The sequence below is a fragment of the Callospermophilus lateralis genome, chromosome 3, assembly GCF_048772815.1.
Source record: "Callospermophilus lateralis isolate mCalLat2 chromosome 3, mCalLat2.hap1, whole genome shotgun sequence".
NCBI lineage: Eukaryota > Metazoa > Chordata > Mammalia > Rodentia > Sciuridae > Callospermophilus > Callospermophilus lateralis.
The window spans coordinates 81,674,771-81,693,872 of record NC_135307.1 but is presented as its reverse complement, the minus strand read 5'-3'; the positions used below and the strand labels follow the sequence as shown (position 1 = coordinate 81,693,872).

General features: G+C 37.9%; 1 protein-coding gene across 3 annotated transcripts in view; it reads right to left on the bottom strand.

The window, feature by feature from the left end:
- The window catches only part of Fmn1 (formin 1), a 363,324-nt gene that overhangs the window by 118,346 nt on the left and 225,876 nt on the right, over window positions 1–19,102 (bottom strand). For all 3 annotated transcript variants that reach the window (XM_076848461.2, XM_076848463.2, XM_076848464.2), the window contains 5 exons: window positions 17,109–17,170; window positions 14,955–15,043; window positions 7,958–8,087; window positions 6,943–7,089; window positions 5,646–5,705 (listed from right to left, as the gene is read on the bottom strand). In XM_076848461.2, coding sequence (XP_076704576.2) covers window positions 5,646–5,705; window positions 6,943–7,089; window positions 7,958–8,087; window positions 14,955–15,043; window positions 17,109–17,170 — 488 coding nt within the window. The remainder of the gene's footprint in view (window positions 1–5,645; window positions 5,706–6,942; window positions 7,090–7,957; window positions 8,088–14,954; window positions 15,044–17,108; window positions 17,171–19,102) is intronic.

Here is a 19,102-nt window from a genome sequence, read left to right as displayed (position 1 = left end):
CTTGTTCTTAGTGTCTGGTGTATCAATACCAAATTGGTGAATGCTGTCTGCAAAATGCTGTTTTGGAAAAACTGTACCTTTAGCAGGAGAACCCTAATTTATAACCATATTTTCTTCTTGTTTTGAGAATCCCCTGGACCCTCCCCTTCCCTTTAAGGCCTTTATCTTCATTTGGGAATCTAGGAGATGATGGTTTTCCTCATTTTATCTGAACATAATATATATATTTTTTCATCTTCTCTATTTATTTTACACCCTTGGTCTGAGTGCTAAGATGAAACAACAACTAACGTGCTGACCACAAAAGCCCCTGGTCATCTACACTGGAAGAACTGGGGCATGATATCTCTTTCTCTTTTTCAAAGTCATTATCAGGCTCAGCCCTGGTTTCAATTTTTTTTTTTTTTAAGTTACAAAAAAGAGAAAATGCTGCTAAGAAATAAGGCTGGTAGTAGCTCTTGTGAAAGCTGCTCAATTGGAGTTGAAAAGACATGACTTTCATGGGTTTCTTGAACCTCCACAGACCTAGGCTTGGAACTAACACTAGGCATGAGAGGCAGGAAGCCTGGAGCAGGAACCACCTTTCCTCAGCTAATTGCTCATCACCACTAACCACAAACATCATCACTCTTGCTCCTCGTGGGAAAGGATGGCTTCATAAATCATAATTCCACACTCTCGTTGAGTGAAATGCATTTTGCTTGGTAAAAGCCAGGAGAGCACCACACAAATGCAGACTTCTTATTTTTCCTTGACTGGGCCCATCCCACATTCATATTATAAGATTTTCTTCCGTGAACTCAGTTCCATTAGGTTCTGCTCTCTTTACAACAATTGTATTTCATAGGCCAATTCTGGCTTTCTGCACCATGCATTAAAGTTGGTAAAGGCAGACTCTACCAGGCAAATCTGTTAATCTAGTGTTAGAAATTTTACCTCCTAAAGAGTCTTCAGGACAGTTCTTCTGCCACATTGTCAGCTTAGGGTATATACATATGTGATTGCTGTTTCTAAATTTTCTGAAGCTCAATAGATTTCTCTACTCCAGAAATCAGCTTTCATCTCTTCACACCTAGTTCTTTACAGATATCATTTTTCCACAGTCCTGTGGATATTTACAATATACCCAACTCAGCAACAGTTTTTTGGACCCTTATATCATAGACACTAAAAGAGCACCAACATGAATTCTGGATCTCAGGGAGCAATGCTAGGAGTTAGTGCTTTTACATATGTATACATAGATTTGTTATCATGAAAGACTAAAAAAAATGTCCCCAGGCTTCCCAAATGAGGGTTTCAGTCTTCCTTCCAAAGTCAGGACAAAAATGTCATGGAAGGAGCAGGTAGGATTGATTGGACAAAATGATTTTAAAAAAAATTAGTTGTAGATGGACACAATATCTTTATTTATTTATTTATTTTATGATGTGCTAAGGATCGAATCCAGTGCTTCATATATACTAGGAAAGTTCTCTACCACTGAGCTACCACTGCAGCTCTGGACTAAATCACTTTTGATGATGTTTTTCGCCTTTATAAGATGATAACATGTTCACTATGTTAAGTCATTGAAACAAATAAGTAAAAAACATTCTTATAATCCTAACACCCAGAAATAATTAAAAAATTTTAATATATATATCTTTCCAAGTTCTTTTCTGTGTTTATATACATTTATATTAACATACTTGAGATTATACTATATATGTGTATATATATATATATATCTATATACTATACACACATACAATTTTGAAATGCACACATGTGATTTAAAAGGAGATCAAGAATACTTTCAAATACCACCAAGTTTTCCTCTATACACTTTCCACAGAAACATGGTATTCCATTGTATAACTCTAGCACAATTTATTTGACCTTAGTCTCAGCCATTAGACACATACTAAAAATTTTCCAGTATTTTGTCATTACAAATTATTTACTATAAATAGGATAGTGACACAAATCCATACTTATTTCCTTAGGATACAAATTCCTAGAAAAATTATGCAGAGGCTGGGGATATAGCTCAGTTGGTATAGTGCTTGTCTCCCATGCACAAGGCCCTGAGTTCAATCCCCAGCACCACCAAAAGAAAAAAAAGAAAAAAAAATTATGCATATTTCTAAGACTTTTGATATAGTGAATTCAAAACCCTGCTAGCTCAGCACACCTGTGTAGCACGACAAGCACATGACAACTTCATGAGGATTTTAGTAAAGACCCCTTTTAGAGGATATATAGTTTAGTGAGTCAAGGGCAGGCTAGTCCCATTTGACTCAGAAACCCTAACAGATAATAACCTGATTAACTACAGGTGCAAGTCCTGGGAAAGGTTTGATCCATTCACATTGCCCTTCTATATCTAGTGGGCAATTTATAGCTTTGTCTTTTGTAAATTATTTTCTGGGTCTCTTGTCATATTTTTATGAGAAGGGATAAGGTATCTTTTTCTTATTGATTTCCAAATAGCTCAGTATCAATTATGTTGCAAATATTTTCCTCACTATGTTATTTAGAAGTTGGCTTTAAGTCATTTTTGAGATACTAAAGTTTTTCCACTATAAATTATTTTTTTTGCTTTAATGAATTTGAAGTTATAATTCTCACCTTTTATGGTTTCTGCTTTAGCTTGAATGCTTTGAAAGGACTTTTTACCCCAAGATCAGAAAACTATTTACCTATATTTTTTTACATATCTTTTGTGATTTCATTCTTTGTTCTTACATCTAACTCTTGTTCTTTAAATTTTATTTTGGTCTCTGGTATATGGTAGAAGAGAAAACTGAATTTCTTCCTCTTCCCAATTACTTGAAGTTACTCATTTATCTCATACTTAACACATCTATTGGGTTCATTTCTGAGATTTCCTTTCCATTTCAAGTTTTTTGACCTATTATTCTAACATTCCACACTTTTATTTTTACATTATACTTAAAAATATGAACAAATTATTCTTTGTTATTTTTTAATCCTAATCAAGTTGTGTCCAATTATTCTCATACACAATATTTAAAATCATTTTGTCAATTTCTAAGATTGATTAAAAAATTTAACCATTATTTCCAGTACAGAGTACATGCTACTTTTTCTTTTTATTGTAGTAAAAAACCATATACCACAGACCTATTATCTTAAGTTGTTATGTGTACAATATTGTTGTGCCAGATGTAATGGCATGCACTTGTAATTCCAGAGACTTGGGAGACAGAGGCAGGAGGATCTCAAATTTCAGGGCAGCCCAAGGAATTTTGCCAGACCCTGTCTCAAAATAAGAAATAAAAATAAAAAATAAAAAAGGACCAGGGATAATGTAGCTCAATGATGGAGTTCTGGCCTAGCATGCATGAGGCGCTGGCCTATGTTCAATTGCCAGTACCGGAAAATTAAAGAGAGAGAGGGAAGAAAAAAAATATTGTTATACATTTATCTCCAGAACTTTTTCATATCTTATACAACTAAAACTTGTATTCTGATTGAACTTCAACTCCCCTTTTTTGTCTTCCCCCACCCTCCTGGCAAGCACCATTTTATTTTCTATTTCTATGAGCCTAAAGTACTTTACAAACTTATATAAATGGGCCATGTAATGTGTGTGATTGGAACACTTTCTACTTAGCATAAGTTCTCAAGGTTGATCCATGTTGTAGCATGTGACAGGATTTCTTTCTTTTTTGCAGTTGAAAATGTTAGATTGTAAGTATTTGCCATGGTTGCTTTACTCATTCATCTATTAATGGACATTTAGGTTGTTTCCAAGTTTTGGTCTATTGTTCATAATGCTGCAATGACCATGAGAGTGCAAATAACTCTTCAAGATCCCGGTTTAAATTCTTTTTGATAAACACCTAAAAGTGGGATTGCTAAATCATATGGTAGTTCTATTTTTAATGTTTTGAGAAATCTTTTTACTGTTTTCCAGAAATATCTATACCTCCCACCAACATTGTTCAAGTGTTCCAATTTCTCCTCATCCTTGACAACAATTATTATATGTGTGTGTGTGTGTGTGTGTGTGTGTGTATTTTAATAGTGGCCATCCTCACAGGTATAAGGGGATCTCTCAGTGGTTTTGATTTGCATTTCTCTGTTGGTTAATGATGTTGAACATTTTTCCATATACCCATTGGACATATCTGTGTCTTTTTTGTTTTTGTTTTTGCTACTTTTTATGATTCTCAGTAAAAGTATGTCAATTTTCTTCTCAAGGGTCTAAACTTTTCTGGGTAAATCTATAATACATATATTAATCATGTCATTGGGAATTTTCTCCCAAAGGATGTTTAGATTTATTTCTAAAAGGGAGAAAGGGGAAATTTATAAAAAGGCTTGAGTTAGAGAGAGCATCAGAAGTGAAAACACATTAGTAAGCAAGCCTGGGGTGTGTTTGGAAAACAGCAGGTCTTGGGTTGGATCACAGAATAAGTGAAGAGTAATAAAAGTGTGGTTGTAAAAGATCAGAATTAAATTGGGTAGAGTCTTGATTTACTTGAAAATGGGGAAGCCATTTTTTTTTTTTTTTTTAGCAAAAAAAGTGGCATCAGAGCCACAGGTAAAGAGACTGTAGGTTGAGATGGCCTAGCCCGGCACTATATGGAGGTGGGGTGAAGAGCTGGGAAGCACTGAAATTTTCCACATGAGTTAATGGAAAGCCTTGGAGAGCTGAGGGAAGTAGGAAGGAAAAATATGGAAAGACACTGGAAACATCTTAGTTGAAGGACAGAGAAGAACCTTCATGTCTGAATGACCCAAATTCATGATATCCTTGATAGAAATAGGGAAGAAGTTTGGAGAAGGTGGAATGATCAGTCTGATTATAGACACACTGAGAACTCACTTGCGGGGAAAGTGGTAACAGGAATCATTAAAGAGCTCATGAGGGCTTTGTCTGTTGTCTGCTGTGTAAAATGTAGACCCTGGGATCTTTGTTCTTCTTTCCTTATGCCTAGAATTCAGCTTGCATGGCTAGTTACGCAGGAGTCCCGACAACATTTTCCTCTGAGACTTTTTCGATTCATATTGATTACTGTATTTCTCAACAACTTAAATAACAGTCCCTCTTTCTTCTCAAAGTTAGGACTCCTTGTTTTTGGTTTAAGGAAAAGGAATATTTTCTGAGACAGAAAATTGTGCTCAGGTGGATTCTTACAGACATGTTTATTTCTAATTGCAAACACCACCCAACCAGAAAGAATGTTTTTTTGTTTTTGTTTTCAAATTCTATGTCAATTTGCTCACAGAAGCATTAGTAGTAAAATATTGGGCTTTCTTTTAATGCAACTTATTTTCTAAATGTTGTTCTATATTGCAGAATCCAGCTTTAAAACTACGACCAGTTACTGAATGGATCTGGAGTTCACAAAGAATCTTGCAGTCTGGTTAGGAGGCACTAAGGCAACTAGGGGTCTTTTTGAATTGCATTATACAATGGATTGAGAGTTAGTAGGTTTATGCTCTGTAATAACGCTTCTCTTGGCTTCAGTGTTCTCATCTGAAAACCAAGGAGTATGGAGAGTTCCCAGATTCTATGTTGGACTTGAAATCCATTCATCCAACTATCCATCATCCAATTTCTGAATGCCAACAATGTGTAAAAGTTGAAACCCCACTAGTGCAGCTTCCCACATAATGCTATTTCTTACCTGATCATAGTAACGAAGGTAATACTTCACAACATAGTCCACCAGATTAATTCCATTATCCTAGGTTTGAAAGAGAAACTCCAATGACAATCATTCATGTGAGATCTGCCATGGTATATAGTTGAGAGCTGATACCTCTATTTGTGAGATCTGGTCTTAATTCTATTTGAGATGGGGCAGATTTTCCTCCCTCCTCTTGGTCTTATCTACTTTATAAATGCCAGATATACAAAGAAATGACAATATACTGTCCTTTGTGGAAAAAATTAAACAGATAATTTATGAGACCTCTGAGACAATAGCTAAAACAAACAAACAAAAAAATCCTTGCACATTATTTTCTGGCATAGAGCCAAGACAGAAGGGGGTGGGGAGTGCTAAAGGGAACTGAGGACTAGAACAGAAAACCATCCCTCCCTTCCCACCTTTCAAAAAATGTGTGTTCTTAATGGCGTGAAAAACAATCAGGGCCAGCTTAAAAGGAAAGCCATGCCACTTTATGACCCTGGGAGGCCAGGGCCAGCGGGCCCTCCCACAAGGCAGCCTTTGTGTCTTGTTCACAGGGGTCTAATTCTAATTTGCCTGTGAGTTTCCCCTCCTTCCACCCCCCTGCCCTCCCATGGGACGCCTAGATATGGGCTAGCTGTTTCTAAAGAGGTCTCTCTGCAGGGGTGTGGAGCCAAATGATAATCAGGCGCAGAGAGTTTGACAGTAGACCCCAGCCCAATTGTTGTGGGCAAAAGAATAATTTAAATGCTCAGCTCAATTGGTGATTCAATGGTGCTAGTGCTCTGCCACTCAAGAATGAGTAAATTACAAGTAGCCAACACTAAGTTCAAACAGATGACAGCCTTTGCACTCTGGCTAATTCTGTGTGCTTTTTCTCTCTTGTTACATTAGGAGTTCAATACCTTATCATGTATGTTACAGAGAGAGAGGGAAAAAAAAAGATTGGGGATTGTACCATTGAAAATAGGTGTAATAGTGTACAACCAGAGATATGAAAAATTGTGCTCTATGTGTGCAATATGAATCGTAATGCATTCTGCTGTCACACATAAGAAATTAAAATTGAAAAAAAAATAGGTCTAATAAGCAAAACCTGTTTTTACTCCAAAGTCAAAAGAAAGCAGTGAGAGGGAGAGAAAAAAAGCAATGCTCTCAACTAAATGACTATTATTGTTGGGAGATTAAGGATAAAAGGAATAATCTGGAATACTTTTTTTTAGTTATTAAAGGCAAAGAAGGAAAATAATGGCAGATCATAGGAACTCACTATGAAAATATGAATAAATACCCGACTTTTGACGTCCTTGAGTTTGGGCAGAATTTCTAAGCTATATCCATCTGCTTGTCCCCGAGTCCTATTTCCTCCATTCATATAATTTCCAAATGCCAGAATGAGACCTAAGATGTCCTTCACACTCTTCATGTGCAGCAAACCCTGCAATGTCAAATACCAGTTATTATGGTCTGAACTCCAAATGTACCCATGTCCATTCAATATGAATATTTATTAGGAACCCAATAGACTGTTTGGTGGTTTAACCCTTATAGGGTTAATACAAAGTAAAAAATATACTTTACTAAGGCATAGAGGTCTTTGAAATAAAGGATTAACAGCCATCATTTTCTACTCAATGAAATTATAAAATGTTCTTACTAAGGATTAAATTTTGGTATTCATATTTCCATTTGAGCCAGTGTTATTTTTAATACTTACCTTAAAGTATTTAATGATTGATAAAATGGAGCTGGAATAGTTAGGCTTAACCTATGATGACTTCTGAGCAGAAAGAAGTTTAATATCTTTTCAGGATCTGGTTTGGGTGTATGGATCTATATAATGAATATCATTAAATGTGTAGTAGCAAGTGTGGGTATGATCCTCAAAGGTAAGCTATAACAACATGTTTTAAGGCCATAGGTTATGTTTAATAAGTTTTTAAAATGTATGTTTATTAAGTGTTTGTTGTATGTCTATTAACTTTTACAATTTCAAGATGCTTAGAATTTTTTTCAGCTCCCTATTTCATTTGTTTTCCCTCTCCTATTTTATTATTATTATTATTATCATTTCCTCCACTTCCTTTTCTTCCCCAGGCTGGACCTTCTTTTCACTCCCTCCTTCTTTCACTCATAGGGGCACACACATACTTATAACTATCACATTTGCCCTTATAAAAGCACACAACATGAAGTCCAAAAGGGTTTCTACAAGGCATTATTAGCCTTAATCTCTCCCTCTCCCGATTTCCTCCTTCATTCCCCATAAGAGTAAGGCTAGCTTTTAAACTGCACAGCAGACGTACCTTAGAAGCTCTTGTGACAATCTCTACCTTTCGGTGCAAGGAGGTGATGCCCTCAGAAAAAACAGACCTGAAGATTATGCACTGGGCACGTTCAGCAAAATTGGGGATCTGGGCTAACTCATGTAAAAATCTGTAAAAAATAAAAATGAATAATTTTGCTTTATATGTGGTCACAAGGAAAATAAGAAGAGTTGATATCAAGGCTCACATGAGAATATTCCTTATTTGACAGTTTCAATTTAGCAATTTTAAAAGGCATCAGAGATCAATTAGAAAAATTTCAAGGATATGTGTTCTATTGTTGATGACAGGGCCATAGCCTTATAGGTTTGTATGATGGTAAATAAATACAAGGCATATAAATTACTTTAGGAACAGAAGGTTATGCATGTGTACTAAACAAGTTATCTATATCCTGCTACCAGAACCAAATTAAACCCAAATGGAAAGCTCTAGTCTTTAGTTCTTAAAAAAAAAAAAAAAATACACAATAAACTTCTTTGTAATGTAGTGCAGCATTCTCTAAAGGTATATTTTTGCAGTCTAAGCAAAGGGAAGACTTGAGGCAAATATCTATGGTTAAATGACTTAAAAAGTGAGATCGTTACTATTTTTGCTCAACTACATAAGTCTATAATTATCTAATTCTCCATATATGTGTTATTTTTCATATCAATTTACCCATAAAGACACAGTTCCTAGCTCAGTAGTTGGAACAAAGCAGATACTCATGAAGTAGACAATTTTAAGTTTCTTTAAAAATACGGCAAGACAGATCTTAAAAGCTAAAGGTGAGTACTGACCTACACACAGTAGCTCACTGTCTGAGCAGCTGGGCACTGGTGTCCTTTGTAAAATTAAGTTGGAAGAGCTACATATTCTCCAGGCCAACCACCAGAGGAAAGGGTATAAACTGAAAAGGGTGGAAACAGCTGGATATGAATTCAGAAAGGGAGAGAATCCACTAACTGACATTAATTTCATTTTGGAATCAAAATGATGACTAACTGATATTTCTGAAAGTCTTGGTCAACTCATAACATCATTACCTTGAAATTTTGAAATGTCTCACCAAGAATGGTTTTATAGAGGAGCAAAGTTGGAGCCTCCCTCTTTCTATACCCAAAAAAGTTTTCTTGGCTTATATTCTGTACCTTCTATACCTATTCATAAATATCTAATTATCAGGTCATGGTTTCTCCTTTTGTTAAATGGTACTGAGATGAAGCAAGGAAGACTCACAAAAGAAAACACAGCTTTGTTTTTAAGTTCTATAGCTCATTATTATGAAAATCAGATGATATAAAAGTAGAAACTTAAGAATTCTGCATTGGGACAAGATGAAAAAAATTACACTGTATGTAAACTGTTTCTTCATAAATACAACATTGAATTAAACAAATGATTCATTTATCATGACTGCCACCAAGGTTGTCACTGTTTTTCACAAATACATGAGAAGTAAAAAGCTCATAGGTCTAGCAGCACTTGGTCCTGGGATGAGTCTTGAGGAAATTTATGTAGATGCTGAAAGCTCTCTAAAGAAACTTCCCTTCATTTCTACCTGCCCTCCTCTCCCCACCACCACCAAATGTGCCATGACACATCATTCCCCGAGAGGACCCAGAAGAGCCTCACAATATTAAAACGAACACAGCGGTGAAGCAGTTACAGCGACCACAAGAGAACACACACATCAGCACCTCAGCTCACCCACAAGGATAAAAATGAAAGGGAAATTGCATGGAAATGGAAGGAGACCCTCAGGGTTATACAAAAATACATACAAGAGGTAGCGAGGGGAAAGGGAAAAATAATACAAGGGGGAGATATGAACTGCAGTAGAGTGGGTAGAGAGAGAAGAGGGGAGGGGAGGGGAGGGGAGGGGGGTAGTAATGGATAGGAAAGGCAGCAGAATACAACAGACCCTAGTATGGCAATATATAAATCAATGGAAGTGTAACTGATGTGATTCTGTAATTTGTATACGGAGTAAAAATGGGAGTTCATAACCCACTTGAATCAAAGTGTGAAATATGATGTATCAAGAACTATGTAATGTTTTGAACAACCAACAATAAAAAAAATTAAAAAAAAAAAAATGAAAAGCAGGCAATGACTTATTAACGGGCTCAAAGAGGACCTTCAGGACAAACAGAAGACAAGAGACCATAGACTCATTAACTTACACTACTCAAGAAAAAGGAAAATAGAATTTAGAACATCTCCAGGACTAAACCTGACAGGGATTAGGGCTGGAACTATGAAGGCTCTCAAAGATTCCTAAAGTTTCAAAGTTTTCTGTATGGTGAAGAGTCTAGAATGCATACACAGAGTTGGAGGTGGGTGGGAAGTTGAGGGATTTTACATTACTTTTGGCTAGAACCTTATCACTGAAAATAAGCACTAGAGCATCAGCCCTGAGAACAGTCAGCCAGTCCTTCAAGCATGTGTGATAGAATTTACAAGGTGTTAGGCACCATGCTAAGACCTGGGAACAGGATTTAACTTACACACCATTCTTTCTTGACACCCTGAGAAGTAAATCAGTGATTACTGTGGAGTGTGTTAAGTGCTCTAGATGATGGGAAGCCATCATGGGGCACTGATGTCAGTCAGAGCCCTGGAGGGTGTTGTTGGCTGGGTTTCCTGGAGCCCTGTGATGCTTGTGTGTGTGAGGAGCTGTCAGGTTGAACACATTCTACAGGGGAGATGAGCAAAAGTCAGATGCTAACATGGGTTTTATATTCTAAATTAAGGAGTTAATTTTTTTTATGAATGAATGAAGGGTATTAAACAGAGAAGTGATACTTCTAGATTTTGTTTTAGACAAACACCATGGCAACAGTCCAGCAGAGTGGAGATGACAGCAGATTTGAAGCTGGAAGACCTATGAGACCACTGCTATAATCTTCCAAGAGGAAAGATAAGATGGCCTGCAGAGTTGTAAAAGATGGGACAGTCTTAACACAGCAAGACCCAACTACTCCCAAGGGATGTTGACAAGTGTCCGGGATGTTTTATGAGTTTGGGTTTTGACATATCTCGTAGAATGGGAAGATACAGAATACCAGAGAAGAAAATTCAGAAGAAAAATGTGACTTTATGTCATTTTCTGTTCAAAAATAGCCATGTAAATTCTTGAGGGAAAGAACCAGAACTCCTTTTGCATTTATCTTACAAAGTACCAGAAGAATAGGCTATTGAAAGTAATTACCTGATAAATACCTTATTTCCCCCAACTGTTTTATACTATATCCATAGATGCAGGGATAATGACCTTTGATGCATTTCCAGGCAGAGCCTATACCTTGAACACTGGGCCTGGGTACTTACAAATATTCATTTGACTGAATTACTTTTGAGCGAGTCTAACTTTGTATTTAGGTTCCATAATAGAGAAGCCTGAAGAAGCCACAAAAGCAGGCTTAGTTTCCCAGGAAGGACTGAGACTTCAGTCTATATAAGGAAGAGAAGCTCTGTGCCTCATGCCTGTGGGTTACACATCCACCACAGCAAGTCAGCTGGCAATTGAAATGATACTTCATGGCCCTTTATTTTAAAGAAAATAATGTGGTTTATCATCATTCCTTAAATCTCTGAATGGTATTACCTGAAGTGCATGTGCACATAGGGCTATATACACAGTGTGATTCCATACTGTAACCTGGGTCCTTCTAGGGAGGAGAACACTAACAGATCCCAGTTTGCAGAGGTCTAAGATAGCTGTGGACCCCAGCAAAGCATCCCAGCAGATATAAATGGCGTCCTCATTCAAGACCAGGGAAGGTGCATCAGGCCTAGCCATTCCCCGGGGAGACTCGCCTCAGCACCACCATCTCAGTGGAGAATACAAAGGGAGTCAAGGGCCATCTGTAGAGGGAGTGGCTCTCAGACAGCCAGGTCCCACGCAGACGACACCTCTGTGGGAAATGACTTTCCAAATCTGGCACTTGGGTGTAGGGGAGTTGATGAGGTGAGTGATGAGACCAGCCCTGTCGTGCTATGATTTATAGGACTGGGCACCACAGTATCCTTAGGAAACTCTAATGCTAACTATAAATGATTCATATTTTCCAGTATGTAAAACATGCTTATAGTCCACTCTCTTGGAGTGAACTTAATGGTAACTAAGTTGCCAGAGAATCAGCCTCTGGCCTAAATGAAATAAATGCTAGACGGTGCAGGAGGTCTAGAGCAAAGGCTAAATTCACTCAGGTCCCAGGGTCCCCACCTCTCCATGCCCCACCCTCCACCACCTGAGCCCAAGCACATTTTTTCACCAACACAACCTGATGGTCCTCTTTGCTGTCAGTAATAACTGTGAGTGTCCAGGAAGTCAGCACAATAACCATTCATAAACTTTAAAATTGTTTTTCTAGCTGGGTGCTGTGGTGCATGCCTGTAATTTTAGTGAATTGGGAGGCTGACACAGGAGGATAAGTTTGAGGCCAGCCTCAGCAGCTAAGCAAGACCCTGTCTTAAAATAAAAATACAATTAAAAAAAATAAAAAAGAGTTGTGGGTATGTTTCAATGTAGCGGGCCTATGGTTTCAATCCCCAGTACTATAGCTAGAAAGATAACTGCTCTTCTACCTAGATCATCAAATCAACAGAAAAAAACAGGAATAATTAGTTGTTTGCTAATTACCTGCCACCATTATTCTACATCCTGGCAATTAGTCTGGAGAAGTAAAGCTAAAAGGCAGAAGCACAAAAGAAAAAGGGAAATTCTCCTGTGGCAGAAACACAAAGCCTCTCCTCAATTGCTCATTTCACCCATCCCCATCCTCATAGCTTGAGCAGGTTTTGCTGAGTGGGTGAGGGGTCAGCAAATTTCAGACCATGGGTGAAAGCCAATTTGCCATGTACTTTGCTATGGCTCATGAACTAAGAATGGCTTTCATACTTTTAAATGGTTGAAAAAAGAATCAAAAGAAGCATAACATTTTATGGCACATAAAAGTGATATGAAATTCAAATTTCAGTATTTCCAGCATTATAGTTTAGAGATTAAGATCCCTCAAAAGCTCCTATATGAGACAATGAAAGAAAGCTTACAGATAAAATGATCTGGTTATAAAAAGTTTAACCTAATCAGGACATTAATTCTCTGATAAGAATTAGCTGGGTGGTAACTATGGGCAGGAAGAGTGTAGCTGGAGGAGGTGGTCTCTGGGGGCCTCCTTATTGAGCAGTACTCTCTTTCTGCTTAGTGGTGGCCACATCCTGACCTGCTTTCTTCCACCACAACCTTCTGCCATGATATTCTGACTCACCTTGAGCCCTGAGGAATGGAGTCGCCACCTGTGGACTGAGACCTCCGAAAACTGCGAGCCACAAAATAAACTTTTCCTCCTCTAAAATTGTCCTTGTCATGTCATTTCACCCTTGTCATGTCCTTTGGTCACAGCAGTAAAAAATCTGACTAAAATATCTGAGTAAAATGTGTGGGGGGGCATGTCTTCTGCATATGTATTATCTATGGTTGCTTCTGTACTACAATGGCTGACTTGAGTAGCTGTGACAGATTCCTTGATCCACAGAGCCTAAAATACTTACTATCTGGTCCGTCACTGGAAAGTTTGCCAACTTCAGGGTTAGAACTGAGTTCTACTACACAACTTGGCATAACTAACCCTACCCCAAATTGTTGATAAGCCCTATGGTTCCCAAATGCCACCCCTCCATTTTCATTATTAGTCACTTCATTTTCAGTCATCAGCACCTTAATAGGAATTCATTTACATAACATATGAGGAAACATGACTTGGGAATGAGCCACAGAATCAGCTGGGGTGGGAGCTGGTGAGGAGGGTGGCTCTGGTCAGTGGAGCAGAAGGGCAGTGGAATCCTATTTGAGCCAATTTGTAGTATTCTTAGGCTTTGTGAACTAGTTTTAGAGCAAGGGGTATTGTCAAAAACTCCATGTGAGAAGAACTAATCCAAGGTTCTTAAAACATCAGGAAGGTTGTCAGTAACTGAACAAACCTAGGCATCTTTCCCTACCCACAAAACCTACTTGATAGAGGTATTTTTAATGGGTCTGAATGTCCAGGTATTCACTGGGAGTGGAATATCCTAGGGGACCCAAGAACAAGGCAGGGAGGCTTCAGCAGAAGCCACAGAAACTTGGATGTCTGTGGTGCTGTGCTAAATCTGATAACTCCATTTCCTTTCTTCTTTTAAATTGGATTATTCCCTTTCTGGTTTGCTTTCTGTACTTGCCTTGCTTCCAGGTTGAGAGGGCTAGCCTGAATTGGGCATGAAACATTCAAGATAACAACAGGCACGATGGCCCCTGTCCACTCAAAATCAGGTCTAAGGCCCCTAAAAGGGTGTTTGGGCCCATAGGCTGCAGGACCCCAGGAACCAGTCTATGGCTTGCAGACACGAAGAGCCCAGCCAAGAACTCAGTTATGCACCAGAGTTCTGGGTTTCAAAGAATTTGGAATGACATCCCAAAGTACAGAGAAGCACCTAAAGTGAGTGAAGAATAAGCCCACAGAGAATGAGGATGGGAATGCAGCATTGAATTTGGGCAGAACAAGTGGAGAAGTTTGGGGGAAATCTGGAACATTAAAGTTACATTTACCGAATATGACATTTAAGAAAATCAATTTGAATTCTGGGACTCCAAGATCCTTTTCACTGTATTGGCAAAATCTTAAATGAAGTAATTCCTTCTTCCTTCCTCAGTTACCCTTTTGGCCGAAATGTTTAGTCTAGAAGGAATTAAAAGTTGCTAGACCAAGCAAGGGGAGTCATGTGGGGTGGGAGCATGGTGTGAAATACACTGCATCCAGCAGCACAAAGCACAGTGCTGCTCTTCCCGGCAGCCGGGTCACTCTGCTGAATGCAATAGGTCACAGGAAGGACGGTGTTGTAACTCAGCTCACTGCACAATTTAGACTTGATTATTCAGAATGGGAAGGCAAGGAGTGAGAGACTGCAGTTTATCTTCTGTACTAACAGAAAACTGTTTTAGTGTCCTTACTGTTCAGGTTTGTCCAGCAGCTTTAATTCTTCTTCTTTGGATGTCTCGTAGTATTTTCTTATTTTAACCAATTCATCTTCTTGGCCTCTCTGTAGTGAAACAGAAAACAAAACAAAACTAAATGTATAGTGAGAAATCCATCTACAGCAATAGGTCTCAAAGTGTGGTCCCCAGACCTGCAGTATCAGCATTAGCTCCTGGATTCTGTATGTATCAAGCCCCTTCTCCCACAAGACTCCCCTTTCTTGGTCTAGAAACTTTTCAATTCTTTTTAGATGAAACATTTTAACCAAAAGGGTAACTGAGGAAGGAAGAAGGCATGAATCCTTTAAGGTTTTGTTGATATTGATGCTGCTATTGTCCACTGTTAGAAATCCAAATTGTTGGCACCACCACCCCAAACATAAGAAACTCCAAAGACCAGCAAACCCTCCAGGTGATTTTGATGGATATTAACATTCAGAATCACTGGCAAATGCAAATTGTCATAACCAGTACACTCAGCCTGAAACAGAAATCAGGACATTAGATTGCTACCTTCGATTCCCTGTAAGTAGATACTTCCCTATAAGTAGATAAGGGGCAAGTCGTCCTTCGTATTTGCTTACATCCTCTTGGAACAGCTCTAACTTCCAGAGGCTTTCCACTCCATTATGTGAAGTCAGCATCCCTTTTTCTGAATTTCATAAGCACTGTGTCTACAACTTTTTTTTTTTATATTTAATCACACACTTTCTCCATTTATCCAACGATTTCAGTTGTGTGTGGCTTGCCTCTATTGTATGCTAACAAGTACCATCCATGTGCAAAGTCCTGAGCCCAGAGTAACAACAAAAAGCTTTGGGAAGGTACCTTGCTTTTGACAAAGTTCTTTAACATCAATGAACGTATCCTCATTTCACAGGTATTCCACTGAGGCTCACATTAAGCTAGCAGTAAAGGGCTTCTGATTTGGAATCCTTCCTTCTACTATACCACGTTGACCTCCAGGTACTCAAGAAATGGTCTGGTATTTGTGTGCCTTTGGGTTTATTAATGAAAGTTTTATTGACAAAAACATGAGAACTTCCCACCAGGTTATACTAAATAGCTTCTGACGTATACAAAGGATGTGAAATGAACAGGGAATTGGCAATCCCACCAGGCCTATAATATTAAATTATGGAAATTTTCTTTAAGAGATTTAAGGTCCCAGGGGACATAAATATTAAAATGAATCATCTTTTGAGCTGAGTGTTCACAACATACCTTGGAGTCTCAGGCAGCTCCCTGGGAAATACCATTACTTAAGAGAATCTCATTCAATTTATATGTCTTTTTTTGTTTGTTTGTTTTTGCATTCTAACAGTCAGTGAACATCTTGTTTAGATTAAAAAGACAAGAAAGAGCAATAATTGCATCAATTCAAAATCATGGGGATTCTGACTCTCCAATATCATCTTTCCTGCACATTCTGCTGGTTATTTCTGCATATAACTCAAATTGAAAGAACTAATGTGTGTATAGTGCTGTTTTACTTTCAAGAAACATTGTATTGCTATATATATTAAACTCTTACTTGGTACCAAAAAAAAAAAAAATTCAGGTAGAGTCCTACCTACAATCTCTTCTACCGATGATCAAACAGTAACTGGCCACTTAAGTAACTGGTAGAAAGTTACTCAGCAAGCACAGGTAGAGGTGTACCTCAAACCTAGACTGTCTGACTCTGAATCCAAGACACATCCTCCTCAGCATACTGAACTGATCACCACATTCACTGCCATCAGCCTGTGTAGACTAGGTAATCATCCAAGCAGGTATTAGCAGTCCTATTCTTTAAAGGAAGACATGGGTGTATGCCTACATCATGTGATCAGCCTCCCTGCCCTCACTCTGCCATCAAGCAATATGGTGGATTCCAGGGCACATATGTGGTCTCCACCTTGAACCACTCTGCTTTGCAAAGTGCAGTGAGATCTACCAACCCAGACCCCACAGTGGGAGTTAGTTCCTTTCGTGTCTGCTTCCACTCAAGCTTGCATCCCTATGACATTATTAAACTCTTCCATGCTAGGTCAAATTTCTTATGACCAAAGAACATGAATGGCTCAGAGATTTTCAGCATTGAAAGAAAATATGAAAATTCCAGCTTTATCTATCTTTGACACTCACATTTTCATATAAGGCTGCAAGGGTCTCCAGATCAACCACAGAGTCATCCACATTAAAAATGGCTGCCAAAAAGAGAAAAAGAAAAAAAAAAAAGGTAAGAAATTTATTTGATCTCAATACCAATATTCACTCCATGCCCAGCTTCCAAGCAACATAATATTGTTCTTTCTTACACGGGTTGCATCTTTCAACTTGTTTCTGCCCCCCTTCCTTTATCACCAGGGGGCTCAAATGAAAAAAACCAAAAATGGTTCCTATCCCTCGCCCTGCCTTGTTTGATTCCTCAGGCTTTTCGTCCTTTCTGTAGTTTAATTTAGGCTCCACAGGAGAAGTGTTTGTGCTTTAAAACTAAATCAGTTTGTAGGTTTGAAGCACAATTTTAAATCTTTCTTCCCGGCTGGTAATTGAAGAGATTTAGCACCTAATGCACCAGAACTGACTCTTGCCCATTACCATAAAGGGAGAGAGAAAAAAGACAATGTTGGGAAATTAAATGAATTCAGGCATGTGATTTCAGGCACCTTTCCACAGCCACTGCAAACATCTTGTTTGGATTAAAAAGACAAGAAAGAGCAATAATTGCATCAATGGCAAATTAAGATTATAGAAACCTCCCATGAGCCAGTTTTAAGGTAAGGTCCTATGGTTTCATTAGGATTCTACTTGTTGTTTGTATCTTAAATGAATCATTTAGCAGTTAACTAATATGCTTATTATTTCATCTGGAGAGGTTCCTTCCTGCATATGTAGGGATACAGACATGGAGATTTTAAAACCTTAATGGATTTGGCTATCAAAGTGTTTGAAATTGGCAGGCCCACATCTTTAAATAATTATTCAAAACTAATAAGGTTTGTTCCCTCAACCCTAGCTCCCTTCCCTGACTTTACATTGTGAAATTAACCAGCACGCTAGTAAATTTTCTCCGTGGCAGGCTAATTAATTTTATTAAACCAACCAGTGATATTTAGAATGCCTTAAAATTTTGCTTGTCAACCATTATTCTGTTCATTTCCATTACACCATGGTTTTGGAGAAGGTAGGGATCAAGGTAAAGGGCAGGTTGCCTTTGAATTATTTTACAATTGTATGAACCCCTTCATACAATTTTAACAAAATTAATTAACTGAGCTAAGATCATGTTACTTCACAAAATACTGAGAAATATACTTAAGATTCTTTCACAGGCCATTATCTCTGACTTAGTTGTTAAACAGCAAGGTACTCCTAGATATGCGGATGGTGAGAAGAGAGGAGAAGATGTGTTTGTGACAAAATCAGTCATCTCAGACTCCACCAAGACCAAGGAAAGTATATTTCCAAAAGGCCAATATTACACCACAAAAGAAAAATGGAGTTTGAGGAAAGAAAGAGTTTATGCTCTCAGGACTGGTATTTTGTGTGTGGAGATCAACTGAATTCACTAATATATTAGATAGGCCTGTTAAAATGTCTGAGCTTTTAAAAAATAAAGAAAAACAAGACAAGAATTATGCTAATTCCAATATTCCACAAAATTCAGTCAGCAAGAATACATAAGAAAAGGTAAGTAAAATTCTAGAAATAATTTGTCAGAAATGTGTTTGCTTCTAATCTAATCACACTTCCCAGGTATTATGAACTAAATGCTTAATTTAAGTAATATGGTTTCATGAGAATGATCTTTTCTTTCCCTTAGTGAGCAAGTACTTGATCTTAAAAAGTTTATCCACCTTGATCCCAGATACATAGTTCAAAGGATTATATTCCAGGGTGCCAGGAAGCAAAATGAAAATACCTAGAGATTGGGACCAGAAATAAGCCTGGACTCTGCAGATGTTTATGCATCCATTCACCCATCCAGCCTCCACATTGAGAGTTACTGAATGTACACTAAGTTCCACAAACTGCTCTCTCAAATGCTTTGACATGTAGGTGTATAAGACATTCAAAGTACTTGATCTCATGAAATTGATATCCTAAGATTGGGGATGGACACTAAACAAGTAAATACA